The sequence below is a fragment of the Penicillium concentricum genome (genome assembly GCF_028827145.1).
Source record: "Penicillium concentricum strain IBT 3081 chromosome Unknown utg000003l_segment0_segment0, whole genome shotgun sequence".
Classification (NCBI taxonomy): domain Eukaryota; kingdom Fungi; phylum Ascomycota; class Eurotiomycetes; order Eurotiales; family Aspergillaceae; genus Penicillium; species Penicillium concentricum.
In genome coordinates, this window is record NW_026622756.1 from 1086024 (window position 1) to 1100644 (window position 14621).

At 49.3% G+C, this 14621-nt stretch overlaps 8 protein-coding genes across 8 annotated transcripts; 6 read left to right on the forward strand and 2 right to left on the reverse strand.

Annotated features, from left to right (window-relative positions):
• Nucleotides 1–560: 560 nt before the first annotated feature.
• N7517_008240 (uncharacterized protein) lies at nt 561–1736 on the forward strand (the record flags this gene model as incomplete). The annotated part of the gene is made up of 1 exon (XM_056725970.1): nt 561–1736. One exon carries the CDS (start codon nt 561–563, stop codon nt 1734–1736), a length of 1176 nt encoding a protein of 391 aa, XP_056576821.1.
• A 1029-nt stretch (nt 1737–2765) lies between these two features.
• On the forward strand, nt 2766–4539 carry N7517_008241 (HoxN/HupN/NixA family nickel/cobalt transporter; the record flags this gene model as incomplete). Its single annotated transcript, XM_056725971.1, has 7 exons — nt 2766–2978; nt 3032–3042; nt 3105–3177; nt 3228–3313; nt 3364–3642; nt 3707–3852; nt 3914–4539. The coding sequence occupies 7 exons, from the start codon at nt 2766–2768 to the stop codon at nt 4537–4539; spliced, it is 1434 nt and encodes a 477-aa protein (XP_056576822.1).
• A 550-nt stretch (nt 4540–5089) lies between these two features.
• On the forward strand, nt 5090–5302 carry N7517_008242 (uncharacterized protein; the record flags this gene model as incomplete). Its single annotated transcript, XM_056725972.1, has 1 exon — nt 5090–5302. The coding sequence occupies one exon, from the start codon at nt 5090–5092 to the stop codon at nt 5300–5302; it is 213 nt and encodes a 70-aa protein (XP_056576823.1).
• A 38-nt stretch (nt 5303–5340) lies between these two features.
• On the forward strand, nt 5341–5835 carry N7517_008243 (uncharacterized protein; the record flags this gene model as incomplete). The annotated part of the gene is made up of 1 exon (XM_056725973.1): nt 5341–5835. The coding sequence occupies one exon, from the start codon at nt 5341–5343 to the stop codon at nt 5833–5835; it is 495 nt and encodes a 164-aa protein (XP_056576824.1).
• Nucleotides 5836–5970: 135 nt separating this feature from the next.
• N7517_008244 (uncharacterized protein) lies at nt 5971–6408 on the forward strand (the record flags this gene model as incomplete). The annotated part of the gene is made up of 1 exon (XM_056725974.1): nt 5971–6408. The coding sequence occupies one exon, from the start codon at nt 5971–5973 to the stop codon at nt 6406–6408; it is 438 nt and encodes a 145-aa protein (XP_056576825.1).
• A 499-nt stretch (nt 6409–6907) lies between these two features.
• On the reverse strand, nt 6908–7117 carry N7517_008245 (uncharacterized protein; the record flags this gene model as incomplete). The annotated part of the gene is made up of 1 exon (XM_056725975.1): nt 6908–7117. One exon carries the CDS (start codon nt 7115–7117, stop codon nt 6908–6910), a length of 210 nt encoding a protein of 69 aa, XP_056576826.1.
• Nucleotides 7118–7741: 624 nt separating this feature from the next.
• Nucleotides 7742–9715, forward strand: N7517_008246 (type-X family DNA polymerase; the record flags this gene model as incomplete). The annotated part of the gene is made up of 1 exon (XM_056725976.1): nt 7742–9715. One exon carries the CDS (start codon nt 7742–7744, stop codon nt 9713–9715), a length of 1974 nt encoding a protein of 657 aa, XP_056576827.1.
• A 604-nt stretch (nt 9716–10319) lies between these two features.
• Nucleotides 10320–14504, reverse strand: N7517_008247 (aminophospholipid-translocating P4-type ATPase DRS2; the record flags this gene model as incomplete). The annotated part of the gene is made up of 3 exons (XM_056725977.1): nt 10320–11168; nt 11219–11522; nt 11578–14504. 3 exons carry the CDS (start codon nt 14502–14504, stop codon nt 10320–10322), a joined length of 4080 nt encoding a protein of 1359 aa, XP_056576828.1.
• Between the last annotated feature and the right edge of the window lie 117 nt (nt 14505–14621).

The following is a 14621-nucleotide window of genomic DNA, read 5'->3' on the forward strand; positions in this document are numbered from 1 at the left end:
CACAGTCTCATAATATCCGCTGTTACTCCGAAGCTAGTGCAAGCTGCCGTTATCAAGGCAAGTTCCTGTAAACATGTCCGGAGCTAGCAGCTGGGGAGACATTCTCAGCCTGTCGATGAATTCCAACGTTACCAACACCCTGGATGGTGGGAAATGTGATCAAATATGTTCAAGTGGGGGCCATTGTGCCTGCAAATCGAATGTCTTGAAAATGTGCTGTGGCATGCATAAGTGCATTAGGGCAGCGATCAATGGAGGTCGTTTATTGGGTAGGTGAACGCCGCAGCGGTTAGAACCTTGAGGGTATTTTTATCGCGCTGATCGGAGGATTATGATTCGTTTATTGAAGGTGGAATTTACTATGATTAGAAATATTTAATAGTAGTTAATTTGATAGTCCATGTTAAGACTGAAGAGATGCGGGGGAGTTGACTGCTGTTCTCCTGGTCCCTATATCAGAGTCTGGCGGCAATCGAACATCTGGAATTCTTCAACTTCCAGCTCTTCAACGAAAAAAAGGGGTCTCCCCTATATCGAATCTCAAATCCCCAAATCACAACATGGGTGTTATGCGTCTCCCCCGTCCATCGGGCATCTATGTCCCCAATTCACCAAGAACCCTCACCAACGACATGATCTCTCCACCACTCTCTCCAGAATTCAGCTTCGATTCCGAGACTGTCACACCATCTCTCCTCCCAGCTCTGGAATACATCTCCACAAAACTCCAACAAAGAATGATGCACGTCACCCTCCTCATCGGCCGCGGAAAGCCCTACCCGACCGGTCAACCCTCCGACCTAATGATCATCCCCATTCATCCAATCGAGCCACAAGCATGGCGAGTACTTGAGCGCGCCATCGCCAAAGGCTCGAGAAAGTTCTCACTCGGCCCCAGCTGGACCGACGCCATCAGCCGCAGCCAGTATGAACGCCAGGCAAACGACCACCTCGTCAAGCAATCCATCCTCCAAAACGAAGTCATCTTCAGCCAGGAGGGTCTAACTCTCCTGAACATGGACCGAATTTATACCTTCAAGCGTCGCATGTGCATCCTCTCTACCCGTCCCTTCTCCCGCAACGACGAACAATCAATGTCATCCTGCGTCCGTCTACTCCACCGCATCGTCGCGGATTTCTCCGGTCGCCCTTTTAGCAAAGCTTTCTTCCACCGCGTCTATGAGCAGCTCGATGTCCCAGATGAGCAGCTCACTGCCGTCGCACTTGCGTACAAGAATGTCCACAGTCAAGATGCTATCATTCTTCCCGCCCAGGCCAAACCTCCAGCTCCAGTCCCAGCCAAAGTCGAGGCTATTGTTCCAGCGAAAGCTATCGCTCCAACTAGAATTCCAGTCAAGGCCCAGACCGTTGTTCTAGCAAAAGCTACACCCATAGTCCTGGCCCAAATCCAGCCAGCTCCAGCGAAACCCCAGCCCAAAGTTGAGCAAATCATTGTGAAGCCCAAGGCTGATCCTATCCCTATCCGGGTGAAGGCCGAACGCCCCCGTGAAGTGAAGAGATCACCCATCCAGACTGTGCGCGGTCGGAGACAGCCTCCGCCGTCGAAGATGCGAGGACACAATAAGCGTGGGCCCAAGACACCTCTTTCTGCGTCAGATGTCACTCCTATCACGCGGAATGAGTGGAATATTCTTGTCAGCCAGGATATTCGTGTGCAACCTAGAGTTACCAAGTGGACTCCGTCGCCCACTGTGCTGGCAGTGGCCGCTGCTTGAACTTTGACTTTGATTTGATGCACAAAACAATTCGCTGTTATACCTATAACAAACCCCCAGACCTTATAGTGAGGACTGGGTCTCGATCACGGCTCACATGCCATCCCCCACGCTTGTTGGGCTTGATTGAGCTGGACCATGAAGACACAGATCTCTATGTCTTCCCCGTATCTGATTCCACCAATTCTGGACCTTTATAGGCCATTTTGATGAAGGACAGATTGGTCAGTCTGGACATACCGGGTGCGAAAAGACCCTGGTATCTAGACTGGCGCCAAAGACTCATCTTGGCACCCTAATGATGATATGATAATGATTCAAAAGCTTCAGGAAGTTTCCAATATTGCGAAATTCAATTCACGGTGTATATAGTTTGGGAAGAGGTCAATACAGAAATTTTAATTCATTAGAGAATATCCAAATATCCATGTAGAATCATAGCCAACAAAGCCGAAGACAGTCAGATATCCACAGTCATACATCGGAACGTTGACATGAATTAGTTTGCCGACCTCGGGAACAGCCATAGCTTGGCCCCGCTTACATTCGGCGACCGGCGAACTGAGACAGCCACTTACTTATCATCACCCAATCACACACAAGGGAAAATATTTATAGTGGGTGTTGAACATCAAAATTGAAGCATTGGCGCTATTAGCACATGGGAATGCAAGCTGTGAATAATGAGGGACGTTTCCTATCAGCGGAATTCGCCGCGACTATACTGTCCATAGCTGTACCATAACACACAACACGTGGGATTTTGGGATGGCGAGTGCTCCAAGACTCGGCCAACTCCCGCAAAATTCTCCATCGACATACATTGATGTACACAAGATGTTGGGATGGGCATGTATGCAGGCTTGGCAGATGTAGGCTTGGCGGGGTTATCTAAGTTCTGCAAGCGTATAGGAACCCCCTCTTCGGTTATCAAGTTTAAAAGTCTTTGAACTGGTCTTGAAAATCTCTTAAATATCTCTTATATATCTCTTTTATATTTAGATACAGAAATTTACTCTGAAATCTACCATGTCGGCATTCAATGAGCCTGCAGATACACCTGTAGACTCACGCAGTCTAGACAGCGACCGAAAATGGAGCCTGCAACCTCTTCTTCGCAGTGCTGAGCGCTCGCATAGCAAAATGCCGGGTATCAGGAAGATTCCTCTTCGGGCTATTGGAATTATTGCGCTTATTGCGTTTTTAAATATTCTAGTTTGGGTTGCGGCGGCTATTGTGCTGGTATGTTTTGATAGCTGGTGTCACATTGGATTGATTCGCTAATGCTTCTATAGAGTTACCATCCGTGAGTCTTTGGATATATCATAGCTTCAAGATCATAATATATACTGATTGCGGGGAATACAGTTCGCTGGTTTCTACAGCTGCCCTTGCCTATTCTCTTGGATTGAGACATGCATTTGATGCAGATCATATTTCTGTATGTCGAATTCGGCCTAGAAACAGACCAAATAATTAACAATCCTATAGGCTATCGATCTAATGACCAGAAGACTTCTGGCCACGGGACAACAGCCCGTTACCGTGGGCACGTTCTTCTCGCTTGGTCACTCAACGTAAGCACAGTCACCTCATTCTATATCAAATCAAATCTAACCTAGTCCAGTATCGTCATCATCACATCTATTGTCGTCGCAGCCACAGCAGCAGCAGTCTCTGAGCGCTTCGACAGCTTCAGCACGGTCGGTGGAATCATTGGTACCTCCGTCAGCGCTGCCTTCTTGATTCTGCTTGGTCTTATGAATGCGTACATCCTGTATAAGCTCGTGAAACAGATGCAAAAGGTCTTCAATCTCCCCGAGGGTCATGAAGACGAAGCGTGGAAGATTGAGGGTGGAGGAGTCCTTTTCAAGGTCTTAAAGAGAATGTTCAAATTGATTGACCGGTATGTTATTTGGTTAAGCTATTGATGTTCGGCGTGTCTGACAAATGTGTCTATTCTTGTCTAGTCCATGGAAGATGTACCCCCTTGGAGTTCTGTTCGGTCTTGGCTTCGACACCTCCTCCGAGATCGCTCTCCTTGGAATTTCATCCATCGAAGCAGCGAAGGGAACTTCTTTCTGGGTGATTCTCATTCTCCCGGCTCTATTCACAGGTCAGTATCCTCACACGCAGGCCCACCACTTCACCTAGGGCCTTCAACTAACACCTCCCAGCCGGCATGTGTCTCCTCGACACAATCGACGGAGCCCTAATGTTTGCTCTCTACATCCAACCAGCGGCCAACTTCCTCCCGCAAAAGCCAACAAGCACCATCTCAGACACCTCATCAACGGCCAGCGATCCAGACGAGCTCCCACAATCGCGAAACAACCACCGCGACCCAGTCGCATTCCTGTACTACTCGATCGTGCTGACCACGCTAACCGTCATCGTGGCGATTGTCATCGGCGTGATCCAGCTGCTCAGTCTCATCCTGAACGTCACAGATGCCAAAGGCAAGTTCTGGGACGGTGTCCAGGTTGCTGGTGACTACTACGATGCTATTGGTGGTGGTATTTGTGGTTGCTTTATTGTCTTTGGTGGGCTCAGCGTTCTGGTCTACAAGCCATGGCGCAGATGGATGGATCAGCGACATGGGAAGAATGTTGTTAGTGATGTGGAGAGGTATAGAGATGACGATATTTCTCCTGCCGATGCTCCTGGTGGTGGTATCTTTGTGACCGAGACAGCTGGTGCTCAGCACAAGGGTACAGCTACCGAGGTTGCTGGGAAGGGGGGTTCATCTCATGTTGCTGTCAAGGAGACTGGTGAGCCGAGACTTGAGGATCACATCGTGTAGGTGCTACATCCTAGCTAGTGAGACTGGCTCATATAAACTAGTTGACGTTCTTGAAATGCAAATGTGCTTAATATCTATCTATCTATCTTGTCTCATAGACTCTACAGCCGTAAGTACCCAAGTACCCAAGTAACCTGTGCATCTTCCAGAGGGGGGGGAAACAGGTGTTGCCTGAAGTCTTAGACCCTTAAGGCTCTGTTAACCCTAGTCCCTTCCCGATTAGGAAGGGACCATGGGTCGTCACCTACCTCAGTTTCCTCAGTGCCTTCCCAATTAGGAAGTCACCTTAGGAATCGTCACCCACCTCAGTTCACTCAGATCCTTAAGCCACTGCCAGGGTATAAATACCCCCTCCCCCCATTTTTCACTCTCCTTTTTTTTTTCCTCCTACACTCTCTTCTTTTCTTTGAGTCTCCACTCCCACCTTTTAAGGTTTCACCCTCCACTATGGTCTCCCTTCACTATGGACCTCCCATCTGAGCCCCATCCACTATGGGTTTTCTATCCTGTCCACATCCATCATGGACATCCAACCTTGGTCCCATCCACCATGGACCTATTGTCTTCACCATGCATCAAGACATTGCACGACGCACCTTCCATCGTGAACCTTCCTTTATGGTCACCTTCCAGTATGACCACTGTCCACCTTGACCACATCAACCTTGGACCTTCCACCATTGACCTTCCACTATGGTCACCTTCCATCATGACCCAAATCAACCTTGGTCTTCCAACATGGACCTTCCATCATGACCATTGACCACATCAACCTTGGTCATCCACCATGGACCTTCCACCATGGTCACCTTCCAGTATGACCACTTTCCACCTTCAACATCATTCTATCAACAACCTTCCATCATGGTCACCTTCCAGTATGACCACTTTCCACCTTCAACAACATTCCATCAACAACCTTCCATCATGGTCACCTTCCAGTATGACCACTTTCCACCTTCAACAACATTCCATCAACAACCTTCCATCATGGTCACCTTCCAGTATGACCACTTTCCATCTTCAACATCATTCTATCAACAACCTTCCACCATGGTCACCTTCCAGTATGACCACTTTCCACCTTCAACATCATTCTATCAACAACCTTCCATCATGGTCACCTTCCAGTATGACCACTTTCCATCTTCAACATCATTCTATCAACAACCTTCCATCATGGTCACCTTCCAGTATGACCACTTTCCATCTTCAACATCATTCTATCAACAACCTTCCACCATGGTCACCTTCCAGTATGACCACTTTCCACCTTCAACAACATTCCATCAATAACCATCCATCGCGGTCACCTTCCAGTATGACCACATCCAACTTGGTCGTTCACCATGCCCTTGTGTCATGTCCTACCATCATGACGACTTGGAATTATGAGAACTTCTTGTGAGATCAATCCATACATTCCAAAACATGAGCCTCGCTAACTTGTTTTTAGGAACCTTCATACCCACCCCCATTTCCCTCCCTTCCCACTCCCCTGACTCACTTCATGATGACTATCCAGCAGCCCGAACCGTCCAGTCGACAGTCTTGCAGTGGAACCACTCCGGCCTGTGGTATGCTTTGACCTTCAAGAGGAGGAAAGAAGAGAGACGGTTTTCTGTCGACAAGAGCTCCACAGGAGTGTCTCTGAAGGAGACTTCTCGTCAGGAAGAGGTGCAGCGTGTACCCAAGGGGGGAGACTCTGAAGACCGTCTGCTGCGGGTGGTGAGGGCACGGTCAAACATCCACATCCGACAGGCCTATTCGACAACCTACGTTCGACAGCCAACAACGCTTCGACCTTCAAGAGGTGGAAAGAAGAGAGACGGTCTTCTGTCGACAAGAGCTCCACAGGAGTGTCTCTGAAGGAGACTTCTCGTCAGGAAGAGGTGCAGCGTGTACCCAAGGGAGGAGACTCTGAAGACCGTCTGCTGCGGGTGGTAGGGCATGGTCAAGCATCGACATTTGATAACCGAGTTTGGAAAACCCACGTTCGACAACCCACAACGTTTCAATTTTTCAAGAGGAGGAAAGAAGAGAGACGGTCTTCTGTCGACAAGAGCTCCACAGGAGTGTCTCTGAAGGAGACTTCTCGTCAGGAAGAGGTGCAGCGTGTACCCAAGGGGGGAGACTCTGAAGACCGTCTGCTGCGGGTGGTAAGGGCATGGTCAAGTATCGACATTCAACAATCCCATTCGACATTCAACAATCCCATTCGACAATCCACTGCAAGACTCGGACGGAGACGGCTAGCTATCACGAACACGATTCAATTACGGTCAATCCCCTCTTTTTACCCTTCATGTTCCCCTTCCTTTCACTCATCATCTCGCTTCATTCACCATGTTCTCCATGAGCCCTCACATCAATCCTTGCGCTCAAGCCTGAAACCAAACGGCTTCATCAACTCAGCCACCGCAGGATCAATTTCTCCAGCCAAAATCCAAATCTTCCACGCATCCACTGCAGGCTCGCCTAGTATTAAAAAACTGGGCTTCCAGAATTCATACATTTGCGCAGCAGGGTTGGATGTGGGGGCTGCTTCCTTTCCTACATTTGAGCGTTTTTTTGCCATGGTTCCAAGCTCGTGGGGATGTGCAAAAAGAACAAAAAAAAGACCAACCATTGCATGTCTCATACTTTGTTCAATCTCGTTCTCACACACTTCTTAGAAAGCAAATCAAGGAACTTTCATGGTTATCTTTTAATTTCATCTCGAAAACAACTTAGTCTTCGAAGTAATCAATCATGGCTAATCAACTTTTCGGACCAATTTCAACTACTATATAGCCTTTGGTTCCATTATGGTACTGTTTAATGTGTACCAAGTATATGGATTTTGAACTCTTCCTATAGTCGGCCGCTTATGTCTTGTGTTTTTTCAGTGGTCTTTTTAGTAGTCTTAGCTTTTGACTTTTAACATACTTCATTGATGCCTTAGGCGCTTGTGACGTCAATTCCCATCTCCCGAGATTCAAACTAACGTCCCAGCACAACTTCAGTCAATTCAAAGATGAGACGACCGTGCGCCTACAATTTTGAATGTTCGATTTTCCTTGCTCGCCGTAAAGCCAATGTCTGTCTTCAAGCATCAGTGGCAGCAAAAGAATGAGCACGCTCCTTGAAGACATTTCCTCGCATATATGATTGCATTTTATAGATCCATCGAGAACTTATTTTTCTAGAGCTACCAACGACCATGATCGCTGATCCAAGCTCCTCCTTAAAGGACAAGACAGAAAACGTTTCCATCTTCTCATCCCAACCACCTATCTTCATTTTGCCAACGCATCTCTCCCTGGAGGAGCTGGACGAGATTGAAGGCAGATTGATAGATTATGGTGGGAGATTGACCTACGACATCGCCGAAGCTGGACTTGTTTTGGGGAAAGTCGGGCGCGCTAAACGTGCAGCGCTGGAACTGCGCACCCGCGGTACCTGGACAGAGGAGCTCATACCCAGCTCAGCTTCGAAATCAATTGGCGTGGAGCCTCCTTCCAAGCGCAGGCGCACAGATCAGTACGATGGGACTCAGGATGTCCCAGTTGAGATTATCGATCTTAGCACCGAGTCTGAGGAAGAGGATGGGGCTACGAATGGTGACTCTTCAAAGCACCTGATTCCAGAGCGAAAGGTAGAGGAGATCAAAAATTTGGTCACGGTCCTGAAACTCGAGTGGATGGATACCTCTATCAAATCAGGCAAATGTGTGTCACAAGACCCATTCGTTGTCTATCGTGGGCGAAAGATTCCTTCTCCTCCCACGACAGGGATAGAAAATAAGCAAAACCTACTTGCACAAAAGTCAAATCAAATCATCGAGCGTGCAAAACAAGATGCTGGTTTACAAACACCACGAACCCCTCCACCAGATTACATCCACGCACGTCGCTCAAAAGAACCCCCCGAAGGACCATCCCCGCGTCCCCGACCAACCCTCTATCGACAAACGACCTCTGAACACGAAAAAGACGAAAACGACGCACCCCCACAGCCAGACTGGGTCCGTAACCAGGTCGTATTCGCATGTCTACGCTCAGCACCCTTACACCCTCCAAACGAAGACTTCATCTCGCAACTCGTGAAAATCAGACGAATCCGCGAACTCACCCTCGACGAGATCGGCGTGCGTGCATACAGTACCTCCATCGCATCCGTGGCATCATACCCACATCGCCTCCAGCGACCGAGCGAGATCCTTGCTTTACCAGGGTGCAACGCCAAGATCGCAGACTTATTCGCGGAATTCCAGCAACACGGTGGCTGCGGTCATACCGATGACGACGGTAATGTTGCCGCTGCCGATGCGCTGGAGACGGATCCCATGCTGCGGGTTCTGAACTTGTTCTACGGGATCTGGGGTGTTGGAGCGAAGACAGCGCGCGAGTTCTACCAGCGTGGCTGGCGTGATCTCGATGATATTGTCGAGCATGGGTGGAATACGTTGTCTCGGGTTCAGCAAATTGGAGTGAAATTCTACGAAGAGTTCCAGGAGGGTATTCCTCGTGATGAGAGCGAAGGTATTGCGAATGTTGTTCGTGAACATGCTGGTCGAGTTCGGCCGGAAGATAAAAATGGAATCGAGTGTGTGATTGTTGGTGGATACAGACGTGGGAAGGAACTCAGTGGTGATGTTGATATTGTATTGAGTCATCGTGATGACGCGGTGACTCGGAATCTGATTGTTGATATTGTTGCGAGTCTCGAGGCTGAACGGTATATCACTCATACGCTATCGTTGCATCTGACTTCTTCGCTGCGCGAGCAACAGACGTTGCCTTTTCATGGTGATGATACAAGGAAATTCGATACTTTGGATAAGGCGCTGGTTGTCTGGCAAGACCCGCACTTCGATGCTACAGCTGTTGGAGACGATAGCCGGGGGAAAAATCCAAATATCCATCGTCGTGTCGATATCATTATATCGCCTTGGCGCACGGTCGGTTGTGCGATACTCGGCTGGTCTGGTGATACGACTTTCCAGCGAGATTTACGGCGTCATGCGAAAAAAGCTCGCTCGTTGAAATTTGATTCGAGTGGTATTCGAGACCGAGGTACTGGACGTCAGGTTGACCTGGAACATGGTGGAGAGACCTGGGAGGAGAGGGAGAGACTTGTGATGGAGGGGCTGGGGATAGGATGGAGACCACCAGAAGAACGGTGCTCGAGATAGAAACCTGGTCTAGCAAAGCTGATCGGGGTCTCGGGGGAAAGGGATTATATACTCTGGATATATGTATGGACTGTTCATAAAGATGCCTGAGGTAAAAAGATACATATAGTTATTAGGGATGTATACTGTTGACTCTTTATCAAACACCATCTTGTATACTATTTCAAAGTGTTTCATTAAACAGAAAGTACACCAGAGTACTCGGAGGTCTCCTACTTGGAAGGATCTCGAAATGCATGAAGCTCTAGGTCATCCCGACCCGGGTAAATATTGGACGCAGAAGTACCAGACCAGCTGTCATGTCTACACATATGTTATTTATGGTTACCAAATAATTGGAAGAAGGTTACTGAATCATGTCATGTTCAAGTTTCGCAAGACTCAGCTAAAGCCACATCAAGTAAACAGGAAAAAAAGTAATATGTCACAGGCCCCACACCAATCGCATGGCTATAAAGACGACCCAGAGAAAAGAAAAAGAGCATAAGGTACACAAAGATACAAATCTACCAACCTCTGGCATGGATGCATAGCGAAGAAAAAGAGCACAACGAACCGCCACTGCAAATGCACAATGCATAATCAACCCACAGCGAATCAATCATCACGCCATAGGCCTAGAGCTAGCCATCTCACCATACCGCCCACGACTCTGGGTAGTATCGTAAGCATTGAGAACACGCATCTGGCCGCCATCGTCGGCCTGGGAGAAGGCGTAGCCGCGCTGCTTGCGCATGCGCTGGACCTGGCGGACCTTCCGGATGGCTTTTTGGAACTGTTCCATGCGTGGACGGTAGTCCTGGACATTGTATTTTTGGATTTCCTGAACGTGGTGGTATTGCTGTGGGTAGTACATGCGCTTGGCATACTTCCAGGCATAATCACGTAGGAGGCAAATACAAGGTAGGACGATGGCCATCAGGTAGAAGATGGGGGACTTGAAGAGCACGGGAATGGTGCCGTAGTATTCGTTCGAGAAGCCCAGAGCCGGGGCGGCGTAGCCGTAAGCCGGGAGGAAGATGAGCCACAGGGCCATTGATCCCGGGATGGCAATGAAGGTGTACTTGGTCCAGATGTTGGTGATCAAAGCGGCTTTGCCGAGAACGGTAGCTAGCACGGCGGTGTACAGAGCTTCACCCCAGACCCAGTGGCCGGCAACCTCACCGTCTGCCATGGGAAGATCCCAGTAGTAGAGCAATTCAGAGACAATGTAGAGGATGAGAGAGTGGAAGAATCCATTCAGAATCCAGGCCCAAAAGCTGTGCTTCTGGAAGAAGACGCCTTTCTGGCCCAGCTGGTACAGCTGTGGGTAGCGGTCCAGCAATCGGGCGGAGATAAACTGGTCAAAGATTCCCATCGCGAATGGAGGTAAGACAGTGAAGAGCACGTTGTAGAATGAGAGCGTCCAGGATTCGTAGATAACCTGTCCAGAGAATGCGTTTTGGAAAGAATACTGCGAAAAGTCAGATACTACTCCAAATAATCCATCGAGGTCAAACTTACCCAGAATTGAGTCATATACAGGGTGATGTTCTTATAGTATGAGTATAAAATGACTCGGCTGATGCGAGAATAGCTCCACGCTCCGTGAACCAAAAGCAACTTTCGAAGGAACCTGAACTGGCCAATTGCCACATCGGCGGATCGTGCGGCTTGAAGACCTTCGACACCGCTGATGCCGACTCCGACATGAGCGGCTTGAATCATGGACACATCATTGGCACCGTCGCCGATGGCCAAGAGGAGAGCCTTCTTGTGACGCTTGACAAGCTTGACAACCAAAGCCTTTTGAAGGGGAGAGACGCGACTAAAGAACATGTTAGAACAAAGACAAAATCCTCCAAAAATTCAGTGGCACTTACCAGCAAACAACGGCTTTGCAAATGACAGCCAGATCCAAGAACAGCTTCTCCATATCTTTCTCCAAAGCGAAAGTCAACGACCGCCCGTCTATGATCAAAGCCAAAGGCTCGGAGTCCCCAGAGGCAAGTTGACTCTGAACGGCGTCCATTTTCTTTTGCAAGCTGTCACGAGTGGCTTCTGTCGACTCCTCGTTGATGATGAGAAGCGTCATGTCTTCCGAGATGAGCTTGCAAGACATGCCGATGTTGATTGCAGTCTCCTGCCGGTCGCCAGTCAAGACCCAAATCTTGATGCCTGCACTCTGAAGGGTATGGATAGTATCCGGAACACCGTCCTGCAAGCGATCCTCAATAGCTGTGGCGCCCAGGAGATAGAAATCTCTTTCGATCAGCTCGGCCGCTTTGTCCAGTTCATCCGCACGACTGCCGTCGACGGTAGTAGAAGCCTTATCAAAGATCTGGTACCATTGCTGGAACTCATTTTCTGGGACTTCCCGCATAGCCAGACACAACGTCCGTAGACCGTCCGAGGCATACTCCTCCAGGTGCTGGAGAGTTGCTTCCACGGTAGGGTTATCGGGATGCAACCGCTCAATAATGACTGTGTCAGCTCCCTTACAGTAGACGCGGACCTTTCCATCAGGACACCGGAAGATAGTGGACATTCGTTTTCTAGTAGAGTTGAACTCGCACACTGCTAGCAGTTCGTATTCAAGCTCCTGTCCCCCAACCTCAAAGATCACCGATCTCGGTCTTCGGTTGGTGAATCGGAAACCCAGCGAGGCGGCTCCGTCTACCAAGGCTCCCTCGTCCGGCGATGCTGCTTGGTACTTGATCACATTTGGGTCATCAGTCTTTCGCTCAGGAATGACAGTGTGACAGGTGGCAAGGAGAGTGAGAAATTCGCGAATAGCATTCTGGCTTGGGTGCGACTGAAGGTTCTCTCTGAGCTTGTTGAAGTCATGAATACCATATTCAGCGCCATCCTCCACGGTGGCACGTCGGTCTTCAGGAACGTCATCGCCATATTGGATACCGGCAATGCTAACTTGCTTGAACTCCATCATGTTGCAGGTAAGGGTACCTGTTTTGTCCGAGAAGATGTACTCAATTTGACCAAGCTCCTCAACAAGGGAGGATGTGCGGCAGGTGGCCGGGGTGTCGGTTTTATCATAGTACATGTCGAGGTCGGAGTTGATGAGGAAAGCCTGGAAGTATTTGACGATTTCAATGGTGACGAAGAGGGAGATCGGAACCAAATTCGAATAGAGCACCCAGTACGTGAAAATGTCGTAAAAGAACTGCTTTACCATTTTGACCGAGCCATAGTCGAGGTATGCAAGCTGTGAAGATTTGGTTTTCCGAATAGCGAGATCACCGACAGAACTGATGACACTGAGAACGATAAGAATGCTGACAAGCATCAAAATCTGCATGTTAACTGTTCGCTCCACAGCTGTTCGTTTGATCGGGGTTGCTGTCGCATTTCGCATCAGTTTCGTCTCGTGGCCACTAAAAACCACAATGCCATGAATCCAGGGAGTATTGCGCAGCGTTGCACCACGAAGTAGAAGTTGATCCGGAGCCAAGGGCAACTCTTTCTCGCCACCTCCAGCATTCATAGTCAAAGTGGCTTCATAAGTATACAGACTGCTATTTGGCTGTTCTGACCGAACGCGTCCACTCATACGGCTCAGATCACTGGGGCTGACCAGATGCGCAGTCTCCGGAATGGCTTGTTTGATTTTGAGATTGGTCTCGCCGTCCAAGTTTGCCGTTTCGATGTAGCATAGACCCTCAGGCTCAGATGACGCCAGTAGTACCAAGTCGGCTGGAAAAGGCTGCTCGGACTCAACCCGAACTATATCCCCGACCACAACATCCACCCATTTTGTATCGTGGAACGAAGATCCCTTAAGAATCTGAGTTTTTGAGTAGTTCAGTCCTCTGTCCGACATTCTCCGTTTGTAGTCCTCTACCAATTCTTTGATCGCCGACACAGCCAAAACAATAGCTAGCGGAACGATAGTTGTGAACTTATTCGTCGGCGACACATTTGGGATTTGTTGCAGGATGGCGGTAAACAAGAAGAACAGGTTGGCGTATTTGGAGAATTGTTCGAAGAGGAATTTGGGAACGAACGTAAAGATGTTGTATTTGGCCGTTGATACGAAGTTGCTGACGAACTTGTGGGTGGAATTGGCAGGCGGGTTGTTGAGCTGAATCATGCGCGGGCCCAGTGTCGATGGATCAACCTTGCGTCCAAAGGGATTGAGGTCAGACGCACGGAATTTCTTGCGTTCCTTTGGGCGCGGCGCCGGAGAAGCACTGCTATCGACTGTCGCCCTTCTTGCGCCTGATTCAGTCAATGGAAGATCCATTTCCGAATACTGTGACGACCCCATGCCAAACATGTATTTCGCCTTGCCCATCAATCCACCCCCGAGTCCGAGGACGCTATTTCGCTCATTTGCCTTGCGGACGTGGTGTGAACTGGCAATTCGGTCTTCGTCCGCGTCGAGATCATAATAACCTGAATGCCCGTCGTCAAAGTCGTCTAAAGAATACCGCCGATAATTGTCCAGTCCAGAGGTCTGAGAATAGGTTCGATCTCGCGTGCCGCTGGAGTAGGGGTCATTTGGCTGCAGACCGGGGTTGACAGGCGGATGCGCCGGTCCGGAAGTAGCATTGTGTTGCGTTGCGCCGTGCGGCGCATGAGATCCGACAAAGTGATCATAGGAGACGGAAGGGCGCGGTTGTGTTTGGGTGTACGGTTGTTCGGAGTCGTCAATGTCGTAGCGTTCTAATAGGTGTTCATCATTCACGGGAGGGCCTTGACCACTGTTATAGATAGGTTCGGAATCCAGCAGCAGGTCGTCATCGCGGCCAGCGGGTGGATGCGACCCAGGAGGTCTACCGCTGGCCATGATGCCGCGGGGAAGCTGACAGCCTCACTGTTGTAGCGTAGTAGCAATGCCTCAGGGGCATTGATCGCAAGGCCAGGTCGACAGAAAGCGCTGTGCTATATCTGTCGGAAGCAGGGA